The 15,673-nt window shown below is 55.8% G+C and overlaps 2 protein-coding genes across 4 annotated transcripts; one reads left to right on the plus strand and one right to left on the minus strand.

The window, feature by feature from the left end:
* Window positions 1-3,680: 3,680 nt before the first annotated feature.
* Dnal4 (dynein, axonemal, light chain 4) lies at window positions 3,681-14,836 on the minus strand. Of its 2 annotated transcripts, none has more exons than XM_005379277.2 (4): window positions 14,747-14,836; window positions 7,350-7,559; window positions 5,881-5,964; window positions 3,681-4,822 (listed from the first exon to the last, which is right to left on the minus strand). In XM_005379277.2, the coding sequence occupies exons 2-4, from the start codon at window positions 7,416-7,418 to the stop codon at window positions 4,658-4,660; spliced, it is 318 nt and encodes a 105-aa protein (XP_005379334.1). In that variant the 5' UTR covers window positions 7,419-7,559; window positions 14,747-14,836; the 3' UTR covers window positions 3,681-4,657. The 2 variants fall into 2 exon arrangements, with proteins under 2 accessions (XP_005379334.1, XP_005379337.1); XM_005379280.2 differs by lacking the exon at window positions 14,747-14,836 and adding an exon at window positions 8,467-8,494 and having other exon boundaries at window positions 4,658-4,822.
* LOC106147982 lies at window positions 4,830-7,342 on the plus strand. 2 transcript variants are annotated; one of them, XM_013511679.1, is made up of 3 exons: window positions 4,830-5,110; window positions 5,480-5,557; window positions 6,577-7,342. In XM_013511679.1, the coding sequence occupies exons 1-3, from the start codon at window positions 5,069-5,071 to the stop codon at window positions 7,060-7,062; spliced, it is 606 nt and encodes a 201-aa protein (XP_013367133.1). In that variant the 5' UTR covers window positions 4,830-5,068; the 3' UTR covers window positions 7,063-7,342. The 2 variants fall into 2 exon arrangements, 1 of the variants encoding a protein (XP_013367133.1); XR_001233053.1 differs by lacking the exon at window positions 6,577-7,342 and having other exon boundaries at window positions 4,830-5,060; window positions 5,480-5,868.
* Window positions 14,837-15,673: the final 837 nt, after the last annotated feature.

Consider the following 15,673-nt stretch of genomic DNA (forward strand, 5'->3'; position numbering starts at 1 on the left):
CCCCCGCCCCATGCACCACCTTTCTAAGGATTGAAGACAGCAGCTGGCAGTGGGAGGTGGTTGCTTTAAATACGAGATGAGGACAAAAGGAAACTAGAACAGGGCGGCGGCTGTGGCTAAACTCACCGCCCCCTCCCAACCTGGGGGAGGGCTGGGGGACACAGCCGTGTGGCTGCTTCTGTCTCCCTTGCAGGACAGAGCTCTGCTGTGCGGCCTATACTTAGCGGCCAGGGTGGTGGGGGACACCGGTTTGGGCTGGGACATTACCCCCCCAGCACCCTCTGCCTTCAGGGTCAGTCGCTGGAGAAACAGGAAGTAGGTTCAGGGAGGGCCCTGTGCTCCCCTGCACCCTTCCAAGGCAATCTTAAATATTCCCCAGAAGATTCTCACAGCCCCACGGCTAGCTTCAGAGGCCCGGCAGCGCGCCCACCTCCTGGCTTTCCATGGGCCCTCAGGGTCTCCCTACCCTGTCCTCATGCTTCACCTGCTCACACTGGCAGCCAGGGCCCCCCACTCCTGTCCTCCATCCCTTGTGAGGCCCACCTTTCTGGGGTCTGCATGACCCCCTGGTGGGGGAACCAGGGTTTCACTCTCTGAGCTGCCAGGGCACCCTCTGCTCTCCAGGCAGGTTGTGGTGGGGACTCTGGCTGGGCCCAGGGGAGGGGACCGAGGGGTTAGCCACTGCCACCCATCTCTCAGACAGCAGTGGAGAAGGGGAGGGGTGCCGTGGGCCTGGGGTCGCTGACTCCTTTAAGGGCACACTGGAGCCGCTGGGGTGGGAAGGGGGCTCAGGAGATGCTGAGCCAGAGATGGATATGGTGTCCACGGGTGTGGGGACCTGGCCTGGAGCAGGACCAAGGTAAACAGAGACCCAAGGAGGCTGGCGGCGCGGGCAGAGAAGGGGCTGTGAGGCTGGGGTTCGGGGCCGACGCGGAGCCTCATGTCCTGCCCCCCTTAGCCCTCCCCTCCCTTAAACCGGGATCTGCTGACTCCTGAGCACCGCTCTGCCCCTGCCGCTCCCTCAAGCAGTGGCGCTTTCTTCCCTCTGCCCACCCTCACCCCGTCCTGGGAGATGCCCAGGCCTAGCTCAATGCCACCTCCTCCATGCAGCCTTCCCCAGCCTGCCAGTCAGCGACAGCTACTCCTTTCTCTGAACCCCAGGTTCCCTGAACCCCACCTGCTCTCCACAAGCAATGACTTCACTCTGTGCTGCTTTCTGCTCCAGTATCCATCCCCTCCCTACACTGTGAGCCTCTGGCCACAGCGCCAGTACTGGCCCATCAAGTAGCCCTGCAGTGGATTGACAACTGGTGGTCAGCTTATTACCCCCAGCTGAACTGAGTAGGCGTGGTGCTGGCTGTGGGAGGCCCACCTGGGGACGGTTACCAGCAGCGTAAGAGGCAAACCTGGAGAAGAAGAGTAAGGCCTTGGGAACTAAAAGGCTGTTGGGAGTGTAGAAAGGCTTTTGGAGCTGGTGGAAGCTGTAAGGAGCTGTTGGTTCTGCTGGAGGAGCTTGTCACGCTGGCTTTCCTGATAAACTTGGCTGTTTTCATCCTCCGAGGAGCTCAGGACCTCGTTGATACTGAGAATGGCTTCGGTTCACTTTGGGGGAGCTCTGGTCCTCACTCTGAGCATCGCTTCCTGGCTCTGGAGGGGAAGATAGTGCACTACCAGTCTCCTAGAGAAGCTTGCTGCATTGGCTTTCCTGATGGGGACTTGGCCATCTTGATGATCAGAGGAGCTCAGGACCTCACTGTTGCTGAGGATGGCTGTGGTACCTTTCTGGGGAGCTCTGGTTCTTCTGAGCGGCGCTTCCTGGCTCAAGTGCAGCTCCCTCAGGGATCTGCTGGCACAGATCCTTCATCCTGCTGGCACAGACTTCCTAGATTCCACCACTGACCTTTGGGCCTTCCCAGGGCAGATTCGTGAAACAGGCCTGCATGAGACACTGTCGTGGGCTCTGGGCCTCCAGGGGGACTCATGGGAGACATCGTTGTGAGCTCTGGACCTTCAGCTGGACTCATGCAGGACATTTCCGTGGGATCCAGGCCCTCAGCTAGTTTCCTTGGTCTTGGTGTGTGGACAGATTTCCTGCACTCTCTTTGTGTATCATTCTTTGGGTGACTATTATAAATAATCTTAAAAATACACGTCCTGTATTATATTGTTTCACCTTGCAAAATAAGCCCCAAGCCAACACAAGCCCCCATTGAAGGCCAGGTGACCATGCCAGGGTGGGTTTGGGGAACAGAGGGAAGGACAGCCACTGGGCCAGGCAAAGGAGCCCAGGGAAACACACCTGCCATGGACCCCGGCCTGACCTGGCTTACCAGTGGCTGTGCCCCTCTGCAAGCAGGAGGGGTCTGTGGGGGTGACAGCTGTGACTAAGGTGGGAGGGTGCTCGCTGCCAGAGGCCCTGCTGTGCTGCAGCCTTTGAGGGCCGGGCCCTGCCCAGGCCCCATCCTGTTGAGTTCCACCCGTCCTGGGGAGCTGCTGCCGGTGCCTCACACCCAGGGGTAGGCGAGGGGTGCCCAGTGGCCACAAAGCACAGGCTGGCAGGGTGCTAGTAGCTTCACACTGTCCCCATGCCTCCTGGCACCCTTGAGAGGCAGGTGCTTTCTGTCCCCATTCTACAGACAAGGCAGCCGAGGCAGCACGGCTCCAAGGAGCAGGGTGCCCGGAGCCAGGTCCCTGGACCTCGGGACCACACTCCTGGCCACCAGCCCGCCACCTGGCCACAGGTGTCACCCACCACACTTGCTGGCTCCCACTTGCCGCAGATTAGAGAACAGATGCCAGCAGGCGGTGCATCAGCCGCAGCTATTCTGGGCCTGGCGCCGCCTCTGTACCGCCCTTGCCACCCCCGCCCCAACTCCTTCCATTTCCATCTGCGAGGCCGCCCCTCCCCCGCAGCGCCGGGGGGGGGCGCAGTGTGGCGCAGACTCAGCCAGAGCAGGCCGGGCTCGGGGAGCTGCCCCCCACGACCTGGGCGCGGGCTCGCCCTCGCGCCGCCTGGCTGTGGTTGGGCTTGGGGTGGTGACGGTTGATTTTCATTGTTGAGGAGGTGCTTCCCCACTCCTGGACGTGCTCCTCAAGGGGCAGGCAGCTGGGCTGTGCCCTCGGGTTCTGGGTGTACCGTTTTGAGGTGCCCAGTGCGTCCTGGTCTGAGATCGGAGCTGGGGCCAAGCCAAAGGGCCTTCCTGTCCCAAAATATGCCTGCCCCACGCCCTTCTAGCCTCTGTGCTACCCTGCTGTCCCAGGACCTCAGCTGCTCCTCCCTGGCAAAATCCCGAGCTCCCGACACACGCAGGCTCCCAGCCTCCACCAGCCGGGGGATCCCGCTGAGGCTGCCCCGGGGCCTCCTCCCAGAAGGCCTGTCTTCCCTTTCGTGGACTCGCTTTGCACAGCCGGTGGAAATGGCTGGGCCCAGCCCCTCCTCCTCCGCAGCAGACCGCACTCAGGAGGGTGGGCCGTGGTCTCCTTTCCGTGCCCGGCTCTCGGGCCCTGGCGTCCACAGCAGCTCCACAAACGCGTGCTGAGCCCAGTTAATCGGGTGCGAAAACTGCTCTCCAGGGCTTTGGTGGCCCCGTCCCAGGGGGAGCGGTGTGTGAACTTCCAGCAGCTTCACGGCCCCTTAGCCAGAGACATCTTCCCCCGTCTCACGAGGCTGGAGATCGAGGTCAGTTTTTGGTAATTTTAATTGTAAAAACCAAGACATTTATATAAATAAGACCGCTGTGTAAAATAGGATTCACCCTTCTACGAAAACCCTTCTCCCCACACTCAAAAAGAATCTAGAAAACCCGGCAGAGATACGAAGTACAAATCAGCATGCGGTCCCTGATGATACGTCACTGGCAGGCCAGGTTCCCTGCTGAAGCGGCCCGCGGCGAGAGCCCACCTGGCCGGTGTCTCACCGGAGCTCAGTGACGTCTCGAGCACGCGCGGGGGCAGTGCCTGCGTCCCAGCGCCTGGCTCTCAACTGCGCATGCGCGCTTGGCCTCCGGCCGTCGAGGCTCCTCCTGGTTCACGCGCCAGGGTGGGCGGGAAGGGAGGAGAGGGCGGGGAAGGCTGCTCGGTCCTCATGCCAAACCCGGGCTGTGGCGCGACGGGTCCCGCGAGACGCGGTGTTTGCTTGCTCAGCCCAGGATCAAGCTGGGGAGAGGGCTTTGGGGGTGGTCACTGTGTCCCAGAGGACAAGGAGAAGCTGCCTGTGTCCCTTGAGAGGAGAGGCTCCTTCTTGGGCCCACTTCCGTATGGCCACTAGCATAGGACAGTGGTACCTTCTCAGCAGTACTGGGGACAGAAGGGCAGTGGGGCTCCCGGGATGCTAAAGGACAACAGCCCCGGAGAAAGGCGGGCCTGGCATGTCCTGGGGAAAATCCTTGCTCCCCACCTCCTTTACCCTGTCACATGTCCCCGCCCCACCCCTACAGAGAGCTGCCTCTGCCCTGTCCACCACTTGGGATTCAGAGGGAGAGGGCTGGGAGCCTGGGGGTAGAGATGTCAACAGATTCACACACTGGGCATGGCTCAGGAAACGGGCACACAAGGACAAAAGAAAAGACCCCAAACTCTCCGTGGAAAGGCCGGGACCTGCCTGGGGCTGCTCCCCATCCCGGAGGAGAGGCAGGAGCAGGCCTGCGGGGACGGAGTGTCAGGAGCACTTCCAGACGCACACGGCCAGGGTCCCGCCGAAGTACAGGTACAGCAGGTTCTTCACCTCGTGCGTGATCTCAAAGCCAAAGCCTTCGCCGATCACCACGTGCCACGAGGAGCCGAACTTCTTGTCCATCGTCTCCTTGATCATCTTGGCGGCGCTCTGCAAGGGAGAGGCCCCTGGTCAGAGGGCAGTGAGGGCCACGAGTCCCTCCCGCCCTGGGAAGGAGAAGCGCAGCAGAGCTCTTGGCGAGACTGGCCTGCAGCCCTGTTTCTGTTGCTCCGCTCAGACGGTTTCCACGTGGGCCCCCCCTGCCCGGCTGCTGCTCAGGGACAGGAAGTGAGACGTTACCTCCCCAGGCTGGCTGTCCGCAGGCCACAGGGAGTGGTGGGCGTGAGAGGTGAGAGCATGCTGGAAAGTGGGGTTGCCGTCATCCCGGCAAGGCGCCAGGTGAGAAGCTTTTGCCCCATGGGTTTAATGGGCTCCAGGGACAGTGGATTGCTTGTCCCAGGTGTGGCGACAGCCCACTGCCTCCCATGCTGTCTTCCTCCAAAACTCCCCCCGTGTGAAAAGGAGGCCTGGGGAGGGCAGAGGCTTAGGTACCCAATGTGCACCCACCACTGTACCCACGCCAAGCACTTTGTCCCCTTTGTCTCAGTAAATAAATCCTGGAGACTGGCCCAGCAAGGAGGGGTTGTCGTCATCCCCAGGGCAGAGAGGAGGACCCCGGGCTTGAGATGAGAAATAGCCAAGCAGGAGGTTGGAGTGGGGTCTGACCTTGGGCCTGGCTGGCCCTAAGCTTGGGCTCTCATTGGCCAGGTCACTGCTCTGTTTCTCACTGCCCCCAGACTGATGGATGACACTGGAAGTCCAGGCCTACAGCCCTGTCTCCAACCTGTAAGAAGCGCCTGGCATGGAGCTTTCTGGATGGATGGATGGGTGGATGGATGTGCACGTGAATGGCTGGGTGGATGGGGCCTGGGAAGGAGCCCTTGTGGGTGGCCTACCTGTCGGGGCTGGGGACAGGGTGGTACAGAGACCTGCCGGCCTCCCTCCCTTTTGTCACCATCAGCCTCCTCTCTCCCTGCCTCCCCAATCTGTGATGCTTCCAGCACGGCTCTGGCCTGCTAGGGCCAGCAGGGCACTGGCTACAGGGGTTTGGGGCCTCTCTGTTCACCCCCAGGGTCCCCAGGCTGAGGGCCACCTGCCCTGATGAGTACCTCGTTGTTGTTGGAGAATTTCTCACAGGCTGTGACACACAGCTCCATGGTTTCCACTCGCATCTCCTCTGGCATGTCTGAGTGCTAGAGACAAGGCGGGGCGACAAACAGAGAGAGGCTTAGCCCGAGACCTGGCCTTCCTGGCTGGCCTCGCTGTCCCACGCTCAAGGCATGGACACCAGGTAGCTCCCCTGGCACAGCCCCAGCAGGTGACTCATCTAACTGAGCATGAGGGCCCATGGGATGGAGCTGAGCCACGTGGGCTGGCACCCGGGGCCGCGTTCTGGGCAGTGGACAGCAGGAAGGTAGCCGGATGAAGGGCACACAGCTGTGGGAGTGGCCGGGAGACACCGGCCACTCTCGAGGGCTCCTGGTTTCCTCTTGTCTGGCCAGCAGCTCCTTTTCAATCCCCGGATTCTCCTCCTCCCCGGGCTCATCTCCACCCTCTTCCTTCTCCAGCCGCGTCCCCTGGGGGTTCTGTCCCTTTCCACACACCTAGTCTTCTCCACGGGCCAGACGGGTTCCTACACTTTCATCCCCAGCTCTGAACTTTTCCTTGGGCTCTGGACTCCCACGTCCGACTTCCCACCTGACAACCTCGCTTGGTGTCTAAAAACAACTTGCTCCCCCAAACGTACTCTTCCTACGTCTTCCCTTTCTTGGTAACCGACACCCTTTCTGTTTCCCATTGTTTAGGAAAGAACAAACTCAAAGCCCGTCCTCGGCGAGCCACTGCCTCTGCCTTGGAGGATGGTCCTGACATCACCTTGCGCTCCAGCTGCTGCCTGGCCACTGTCTCCCTGGGACTCTGCAGAAGTGTCCCCTTTGTGTCCCCACTGCCACTCTGGTACCCAAGTCCGTTCACTTCCTAACAGCTGGACTGACCTTTTATTCCTCTGTCTACAGCCTTCCGCTGCTGCCCTCCGGCCTCAGGACAGAGCCCGCAGTCCTCACCGGAGTCCGCGCCATAGCCACCAGCCAGGCCTGCTGTCGCTCTGGCGCTCACACCCTGCCGCAGCCACACTGGCCTCTCTGCCCCTGCGCAGTGCCGAGCTCACCCTGCCTCGCTTTCCGTGCCTGCTGTTCCCCAAGAATGCCCTTCCCAGCCTTTGCAGGCTTCAGGTCTCCGAGTGGCCTCTCTGGGATCCAGTGCTGCCCTCACGCCCCGCACACCTGCTCTAGTCTTCTTTATAGCACTTGTTGCCTGCAGCTGTGTCCTTTAAACACCCATTCATGTGGGCCAGGCCGTCGTCTGCCTTTTGCCACTCCCTCCACAGGGTCTAGGACTGTGCTCCGCACAGAGCAGGTGGCCAAAGTCCCCACGTGACGGATGAATGAATGGATGAGGCAATGAATCACTGTCGCCTCCTTGATGTTCAGATCTGAGTCAGCAGAGCCCCTCCCTTCCCCACCGCGGTCCTGCAGGTGTGTGGGTGCTGCCGGCCGCCTGGCCCCCTCCCCCGGCTCACCCTGACCAGCGGGAAGGTCTGCAGGCGCTTGTAGTCAGCCTCGTCTTTCTTCCCTTCTGTCTCTCCCATGATCCTTCCACTGTGACCACCGGAGGCGGGGGTCTCTCAGGAGGTGCTGGGACTGGCAGCTGAGACGCCTTGGAGAGTCAGGAAGAGGGCCCTGCCAACTCGGGGGGGGGGGGAGCAGAAAATGTCTTTCCCCAGGGGGTGCTGCAGAAAACAGGAAAACCGGGAGAGAAGAGTTGGCTCCAAAACCACACATCACAAATTAGAAATGTCTCAGTAACAATTTGACACCTCCCCGCCTTAACTCCTCCACATCCCTTCCCAAATGGCCAGCGAGCCTGCAGAAGGAGTGAGTCAACGCGCGATGCTATAAGAACACGCTGTCATTGTCAAGACAGATACTGACTGCGAGCCAGGCCCGGGGTGCAGCCGTGAGCTAGCAATGAGCAAGTGCCCACGACGGGCCGGCCTTCCTCCCCGAGTCGTGATTTGGAAGTTACACGCTCAGCTCACCAGGGACGATCTGAGCCAGGTGAGAGGCCACCTCGCAGGACCCGATGTGCAGGGCAATGGGCAGGGTGCTGCTCAGGGCCTTCCTTGGCACCCAGGCTTCCTGGCTGCCCCCTCTCAGGCCACCAGGCCTGGCTGGTTGGCCCGGGACTTGGGTGGGCTGCGTGCTGGTACTGACGCCCTTTCTGTGGTTCCCAAGGAATCAAATGAGAGACTGTGTGGCTCTGACAGGAAAGTGACAATACCGTAACACAAAACTACAAAAGAGCTGGGCATGGTGGCACAGGCCTGTAATCCCAGCGCTCAGGAGGCTGAAGCAGGAGGACTGAAAGTTCAAACCAGCCTAGACTACATAGAGTGACTCCAAAAAAAAAAAAAAAAAAAAAAAAACAAAAAAAAAAAAAAAAAAAAAAATCCTAAGAAAAAGCTAACTTAATATGTACATGAGCCTCACCCCATCAGATCTAGTTATCTAATAACAGGCAGGGCTTTTCCTGAAGAGAGAGGCCTGGATCCTAAGTGAGTAGAGCACTACTAGAAGTCTCTTTTTCTCTTTTTTTTGCCCTTTTTTGGAGGGGATCAGACTCAAAGATCCTCTTACCACTGAGCTACATCTCCAGTCCTTTCTGTTTTTTATTTTGAGATGGAGTCTTGTTAAGTTGCCCAGGTAGGAGTCCAAATTGGGATCCTCCTGTCTCAACCTCTCAGTGTTGTGATGACATCTGTGCTGGGCCTGGACGTCTCTGTCATCCTACAATTCAATATATAATTCAAAGGGCTTTTTATCCCAGAAAAGGTGCATGCATACAAATCACTGTTGGTAATTTTCTTTTAAACAATCTACATTGAACAAATACAGTTAGATAATGTTATTGTAATGTTATCCTGAACTGCAAGATGCCAAGCAGTAAGAACAGGTATATACCCGCCACACACATATATGTAATATATATACATGTTATATACAAATTTTTTAAGAGATGGGTTCTTACTATGTTGCCCAGACTGACCCCAGGCTCCTGGGTTCAAAAGATCCTCCTGCCGCATCCTCTTAAGTAGCTGGGACTACAGGTAGGTAATGACAGGTGACATGTATCAGGTTTGATGTGTGCCAGCCACACATCAAATGTGTGATGTGTGCTCCAGCACTTGACCTGCATTTATGGAGCTCATCACTGCAATGACCCTAGAAGTCACGGCCCATGTGAATGGAGGCAGGGGACTGATGTCGCTGGCCCAAGGGCACTCAGTAGGGAGTGGCAGGGCTGGCATGGCTCCTACGCTTCTTGCTTCAAAGACACGGCGCACATGCCACACGTGCTTGGAGCTGACTACTACTGTGCCCTTGATGATCCCGACCATGACAGGAAAGTCTGATCGTCCCTTTTCTCAGGGTCTGCTTTCTGCTGTGACCACGGCTCTGGTTTGGCCAAGGTTGGGCCCTATGCACCCCTCTGGCTCTTAACTGTTTCCCTCTCCGATGCTTCTGAAGCCACCCGTGTCACCCCATTCAGTCAGCCCCCTGGCACGAGGCTGGCACAGACTACGCTGCTCATTGGTATTTTTTGATTTCCCAGGGGACAGATGGTTTCTCTTATCTCATAATTCTGGGCATTTGTACCACTCAGACATTAGCAATTTTTGTTTGTCTCTACATATGAGCTGGCAGATTACCAAGCACAATCTCATTGTACTTTCCGGTCAGGTTCTCATTTCACAAAACAGAAAACTGTGTCTGCTCATGGATGCTAAGGCAAGTCTTCATCTCCTGGCTTTAGTATTGGCCTCTTTACTGCCTTCTCCTCCACCTCCCAGGCGTGCGAGAAGCTGGTGGCTACGCTGATGATAAAGGAATACTAGGGCCTTCCACTTTGTTTACCTCTGAGAATTTCAAGTGGGAACAACTGAAGATGTAAAAGCGGCTGCTTAGGCAACTTCCACCTAAATATTTCAGCTTGATTCAGTTCACTCTCAGGGCTGGAATGCGCTGCCAGGCGGGAGGCAGGGAGAAGTCGACTGTGCCACGCTGTCCTCAAGGTGCCAGCGGCGTGGCAGCGGCCTGCCTGCTAGAGAATTCTGCTGGACAATCAGGAGAGTTCAGGGGGGCTCCCAAAGCCCATTCTTCTTGGAGCAAAGCAGGGGACACCCCCCACCCCCCAGCAGTTACGGGGCAGTAGAGAACAGCATAGGACCAGGACTGGAATATTTGGGTCTGACTGTCAGTTCTGAAAACGTGAGTTCTGCCCATTTGCTTGCACTGTAGCCTGGGGCAGGTCATTTAGGCCAGGCCTTGCTACACCCCAGAAGGTGTAGACAGAAGGCTGCACCCTACCCTCCCTCGCCCCAGTGTCTGCTCATGAGCGTTCTGAAATGTTAAAGCTTTCTTCCTGAGCACCGCTGCCTGCTCGCTCTTCTGCCAACATACTGACAAGGACTCTGTCAACATTACTCAACACCTGCTTATTAAAGACCATGACGTACTTATGAATAGCTTTTCCTAACCACTACATGTGCTTCCCAGGTGCTCGCTTCAGCAGCACATAGAATAAAGTGCTTCCGGGGATCCAAAAGACATGAGACTTACCGAATAAAAAGGAACAGTTGTAGAGATGCTTCCGATTACAGAAAGGTAGGGCAATGTTTTATGCTGCTGCATTATTACAGTACAGTACAGTCATTCGGCCATGATTAAAAATCCTGCTGAGAGGATGCTACTGAAAATAGCAGAGCTAGGAGCTTTAATAACCTTATCAATCTCCCATGTGAATGAGCATGTGCCTGAAAGAAGCTGTGTCAGCCTGGAAAGAGCCTTCTAATAATACAAGTATGCCCAGCCAGGGTACTTGAATCTGCCAGGTACTGGAGCTTGAGCGCATGGCATCCAGCCCTTGGTGGCCCCTACCCTGGGGCAGCCCCACTGTCTCCTGTCCAAGCCTCCCTTTATTCTCCCACTCTCCATGGCCCTCAGTGTGCTTCAGGGGCCTCCAGGCGCATGGACCAGGTTCCATCTCATCGTTCTGTCAAAGCCAGCGTCCCTGTCTTGCCACACCTGTTCTTCTACCGTGCTGACTTCAGTTACCACTTGCTGTTTTGCTCTGGAAGCAGTTGAGAACCCTTCAGAGGGCTGGGGCTGTGGGAGGGATGGGAAACCAACCCAAAAGGATGTGCCTGCCCTGAGACTCAAAGCCTGGACCATTCCTAGTTCTTAGGTCATGGTTCACTGTCCTGAGAAGCCCACTGGGCATCTGAGAGGTGGCAGGACACACCGGAGCATGTCATCGGGGGTCTGAGTGCAGGCTCCAGGCACATCCGCAAACACAGCTCGGTTCCGTTTCAGACACACGCCGGCCTCTCTCAGCCTCACTTCTCACTGGGAAATTGGAAAGGGGCACAGGCTCTACCCGATGGCATCAGGGCAGCAGGAAGGGGATTTCTATATCCTCTTCACAGACCAGCCCAATAAACCAACCTTTCTGGAGTCCCACTGCTGGGAACCCCTGTGTTAATGTGGGAGGAGAGTCATGAGGAACCTCAGCAAAGCCCCGCCCAGTCCAGGCAACCTGGCAGTGGTGACGTCGTGTTTACACATTCAGGGTCTTATGTCAACCTTGGCGGGAAGGCTCGGCTCCCAGCTCTCAGACAAGGTACCTGAGCTCAGAGAGTTAAGGGGGCTGGCTCAAGAGTGCACAGCAAGCAGTGGCAGAGCCAGGACCTGAGCTCAGATCTGTTCTTCTAACTTTGCCTCCTGTGCTTTCTCTCTTGGAAGAAGGGAGAAACCCAAATCGCTTCCATCAGCACCGACCTGTCAGCCACCATCTAGGCCCTCTTCGGTCCACCAGGGAAGCGTGTCAGGGACACACACCTGTACACCTTGGTCATCGCTGCTTTTCCTGACAAGTCTACCCTGTGCCTTCTACCAAACAGCTGGAAGGGTGGGGGGAAAAGGAGCCCAAGGACTCTGGGACATTCATCAGCGAAGGCAAGCGATGATGTAGAGGACCAGGTTCTCAGAAGCCGGGTTTCCCAGACCAGGATGGAGTCGGGGAGCAAACAAAGGGTGGCCATGCGCCAGTCTCACTAAATACGAGCATTAGGGATGGGTCATCTACTATGAAAAAGGAAAGTGTAAAAGTAACAAGGAGAGAACTGCTGAATGAAGGCAGCCATTCTCAAGAAAAAGCAGCTACCGCTCCCATGCACACACACAAAGGTGGCTCTGTTCTGTTTTGCTTTTTGAACATAGTTCTATTGTCTGTCACTTCACTGAGGTCCAGCAAAAACCTGGCATCCCTCAGAACACAGGGAGGAAGCACAAAGGCAGGAGTGGAAGGAAGGGGAGAAGGAAGGGGTGAAGGAAGAGAATCTGTCGACTTGCCTAGATTGGCAATTTCAACATTTTCTTTGTTCAGCACCACATGACAAACGCTGACTCACGTGGTAGCCCTCACAAACACATCAAGTTTGGATGAAATGCCAAACAATCTTGTCGAGACACAAGCCTAACAGAAAGTCACAGCTATGGCAGCCGGCGGCTCTGCAGGAGCGGCTGCTTACACAGGGAGTGGGTCCCACGGCCCCCACCTGCTACTTTCCCACTCAACAGAGCACATTTGGATGGAAGGGACCAAGGATGACGTTAGCACAGATACTGACTGGACTTAGCACGAATTTATTTCTTAAAGACTCATTCATGATTGCTAACTGCTGGTGATATCTCACAACCGATCAGGACGTCACCGTGAGTTGTGAGTCAAGACAATTCTCTGGGACTGAGGGACTTCATTTCATCTCCTCTACATGGCCCAGGGCACAGGGTTGAGGGTTGGCATATGGCAGGAGGCCAAAAATAAAAAATCAAAACTGTAATTAAATTATATTTTACTTGTCCCCTGGCAAGGGAGAGGACCCAGTAAAGCTATCCAATAATAGTGAGCTCATCTTGAGCCAGGCACCAGGTGGGGTGTTTTGTACACAGGGTCTGGTTTACTGCCCCCAGTGACTGTCAGACAGGCCCTATTGTCGTTATTTTACTGATGCGCACACAGGCTGAGAAAAGGAAAGTGACTTTTCACTCTCCAGGTAAACAGCTCTGATAAAGAGCCAGGCAGGATTCAATCCCAGGTATCTATGACTTCAAAGGGGATGCCTTCCAGCTACTCCATGCTGAGGGACAGTCCCTGACCTAAGCTTACAGGTGAAATGGAAATCAACACACGGACACAGGGGCTGTGCTAGCTGTCATAAAATGGGAAGTGTCAGGTGCAGAGAGAGGGGGAAGAGAATTCTGCGAGGGAAGGGTGAAGAGGACATCCAGAGAAGCTTGGTGGCAGGGGGCAGCACGGACTTAGGCCTTGAAAGAGTGGCAATCCGGACAGGTGGGCAGGCAGGAGAGGTGACATTCCAGACAGGAACAAGCACAGTGTTCCCGAGGCAGAAAGCTCAAGGCAACTTCTGGGAATATCTAGCAATCCAATTTGGCTGGAGGATAGAATTTGGTCAAGAAAGGACAAAGAAAGCTGGGTAAAAGCCTGGGTCTGGGTTGTAGAAATGCAGAAAGACCCAAAAACCCAGGCTTAAGAAGTATGGATTTTTTTTTTTTTGAGAGGAATAAGAAGCCTTTGGAACTTTCTTGGGGGTTGGTGGCGCAGTTGTATTCGCTGGTGGACTGGGTTGAGAGAAGAGACAAGATAGGAACAGCAGTTAGGGAGCTAGCGTAATGGCCCAGGTGACAGGCATTGTATACCTGAACCAAGGTGGTGCCCTTAGGAAGGAGAGGATGTGGGATCCTCATGAAGGCAGAAGCAAAACCACCTGAACATTCCCAAGTGGAACGGGCACAACAGAGTGACGGACGATGCCCTGGGGATGGTGATGCCGTGACAGAGGCAGGGGAACTCAGGTAGAATACATGGGTGGGTAGAGAAGCAGGCCAGTCTGACTTTAGAACTACTGAGTCTAAGTTGCTGGTAAGATGTACAAATGCAGGTATTTAGTCAGAAGTAGGAAATTACTGATCATGGATAACAGAGGCAGGAGGGAAGCCATTAAACTAATGACCACATCACTCTTATGAGTCACTTCTGGCCTCCTAACCCCCTTCCTGAGTGTCCCTAACCACAAAATACAGACGAAAGATCAAAGCTGGAGATATGGATCTTAGGATCGAGGGGATAAAGCTGACGATAAAGGGGGCTGGCTAATACTTCCCAGAGGGGATATTGTGGGGAAGAGAGACAAAGAAAGGAAAGTAACAAATATCGATTCCACACTTATGAAGGCCTGCAAGTGGAAATCCAAATTGGATTTGCCAAGTTCTTTGCATTGCACACTGGTTCCTCCCACGGAGAGCACATCCTCCGGGAAGTCTACACTTGGGTCAAAGAATAACATCTTAGAAGGTCAGAGTCAAAGAGGCCTGAGACTTCATTCAATCCAACTTTTCCCTTACAGATGGGGACACTGAGGCCCCAAAAGGCAAATGACCAGTGCGGTGTCTCAGTAGTCGCCAGCTCCGCAAGCCAAGTGGTCTGGGAGGAGGCGATGGCGACCACCAGTCAAGTCACGGGAGGGGGGCTTACTATGCGAAGGCGGGAGTGTGGGGTGCTGGGGGGCGTCGGATCAGGGAAGATGTGGGAGCACAAAACTGGACAGAGCCTCGCGGGGGAGAGCAGAAACAGTCGGAAGAGTAGCAACGGAATTCTATAATCTCGCAGGTCCCCAAGTAGGGTTGGCGGGGGGAGGTCCTGGGACGGGAACAGCGGACTGGAGACTGAGGTGGGGCCTCAGCGGTGGGCGAGGCCTCGTCCTCCCCGCGTTGCCTTCCGCCCTCCCTCCAGACCAGCCCTCCCCGCCTGGCTGCCCGCCGCGCCCCGGGGCCTCACCTGCTCCCGCGGGGGCCGGAGCCGAGGCCACAGCCAGAGCACCCCCGCCAGGGTTGTCAAGGAGCAAACAAGAGTGTCTTAGCAACCAGCAAGGAAGTCCTGCCCCTTACCGGACGTTGACCAGAACTATACTTATTATTGGTGAATACAGGTGTCAATCAGTGTCCAAAGGACCTACGACGTAGGAGTTTGCACAGGAGGGGGCGAGGCTTAGAGGCTAGGGAGGCGGAGCTTCACCTTTAGTCGTCTTAAGTGTGCCGGAAGAGACGAGGGTAGAGTGAAGTTCTTTAAGAGGAAAAAACTTCGAAAAGTAGTATTGCCTTAGAGTTTTTCGTCATTTGAAATAACAAATGCAATTTGTTAGTTTCGTGACATCGAGCTTCTACTTTGTTAGGACCTCAAAAACCTAATAACTAGCACTTATGTAGGGCTTTACAATTCAATTAATTTCTCACTTGACTCTCACCACAGATTACTAGTATCCGCAATCCCATCCGAACTAAAGCGCAGGGAGGTTAACCAAATAAAGGCAAAATCAAGACAATGTCCCTGGAGAAGGAAGCCAGTGCTCTCTCCATTGTGCCACATCCCCCAAGGTCACCTCGTCGCTAGGAGACAGCTGTGCCATCCAATTTAAAGACATTGTTGTCCAGAGGGTGTCTTTGATTCCTCTTGGGAGGACAATTACCTAAAAGTATTAGCGCAGCTGGAGAGAAAGGCAAGGGGAGAACTAGCAAATTCCATTGGTTGGATCAAAGGGTCAGTGGGATACGCCATAGTGAAGGCCTACTGCTCATTTGCAGGGAGCTCAGCTCTGGCTGGGTGCCTGTGATCGCAGGAGGAAGTAAGGGAGTGGTCCGAAGGGCTGTGAATGACTTGGTGTTTCCCCGTGTGAGGCGAGAATGAGGGAGAGTAGCTGCCGGGCGG

Source organism: Chinchilla lanigera, unplaced genomic scaffold (genome assembly GCF_000276665.1).
Source record: "Chinchilla lanigera isolate Chin_1 unplaced genomic scaffold, ChiLan1.0 scaffold00012, whole genome shotgun sequence".
Taxonomy (NCBI): Eukaryota; Metazoa; Chordata; class Mammalia; order Rodentia; family Chinchillidae; genus Chinchilla; species Chinchilla lanigera.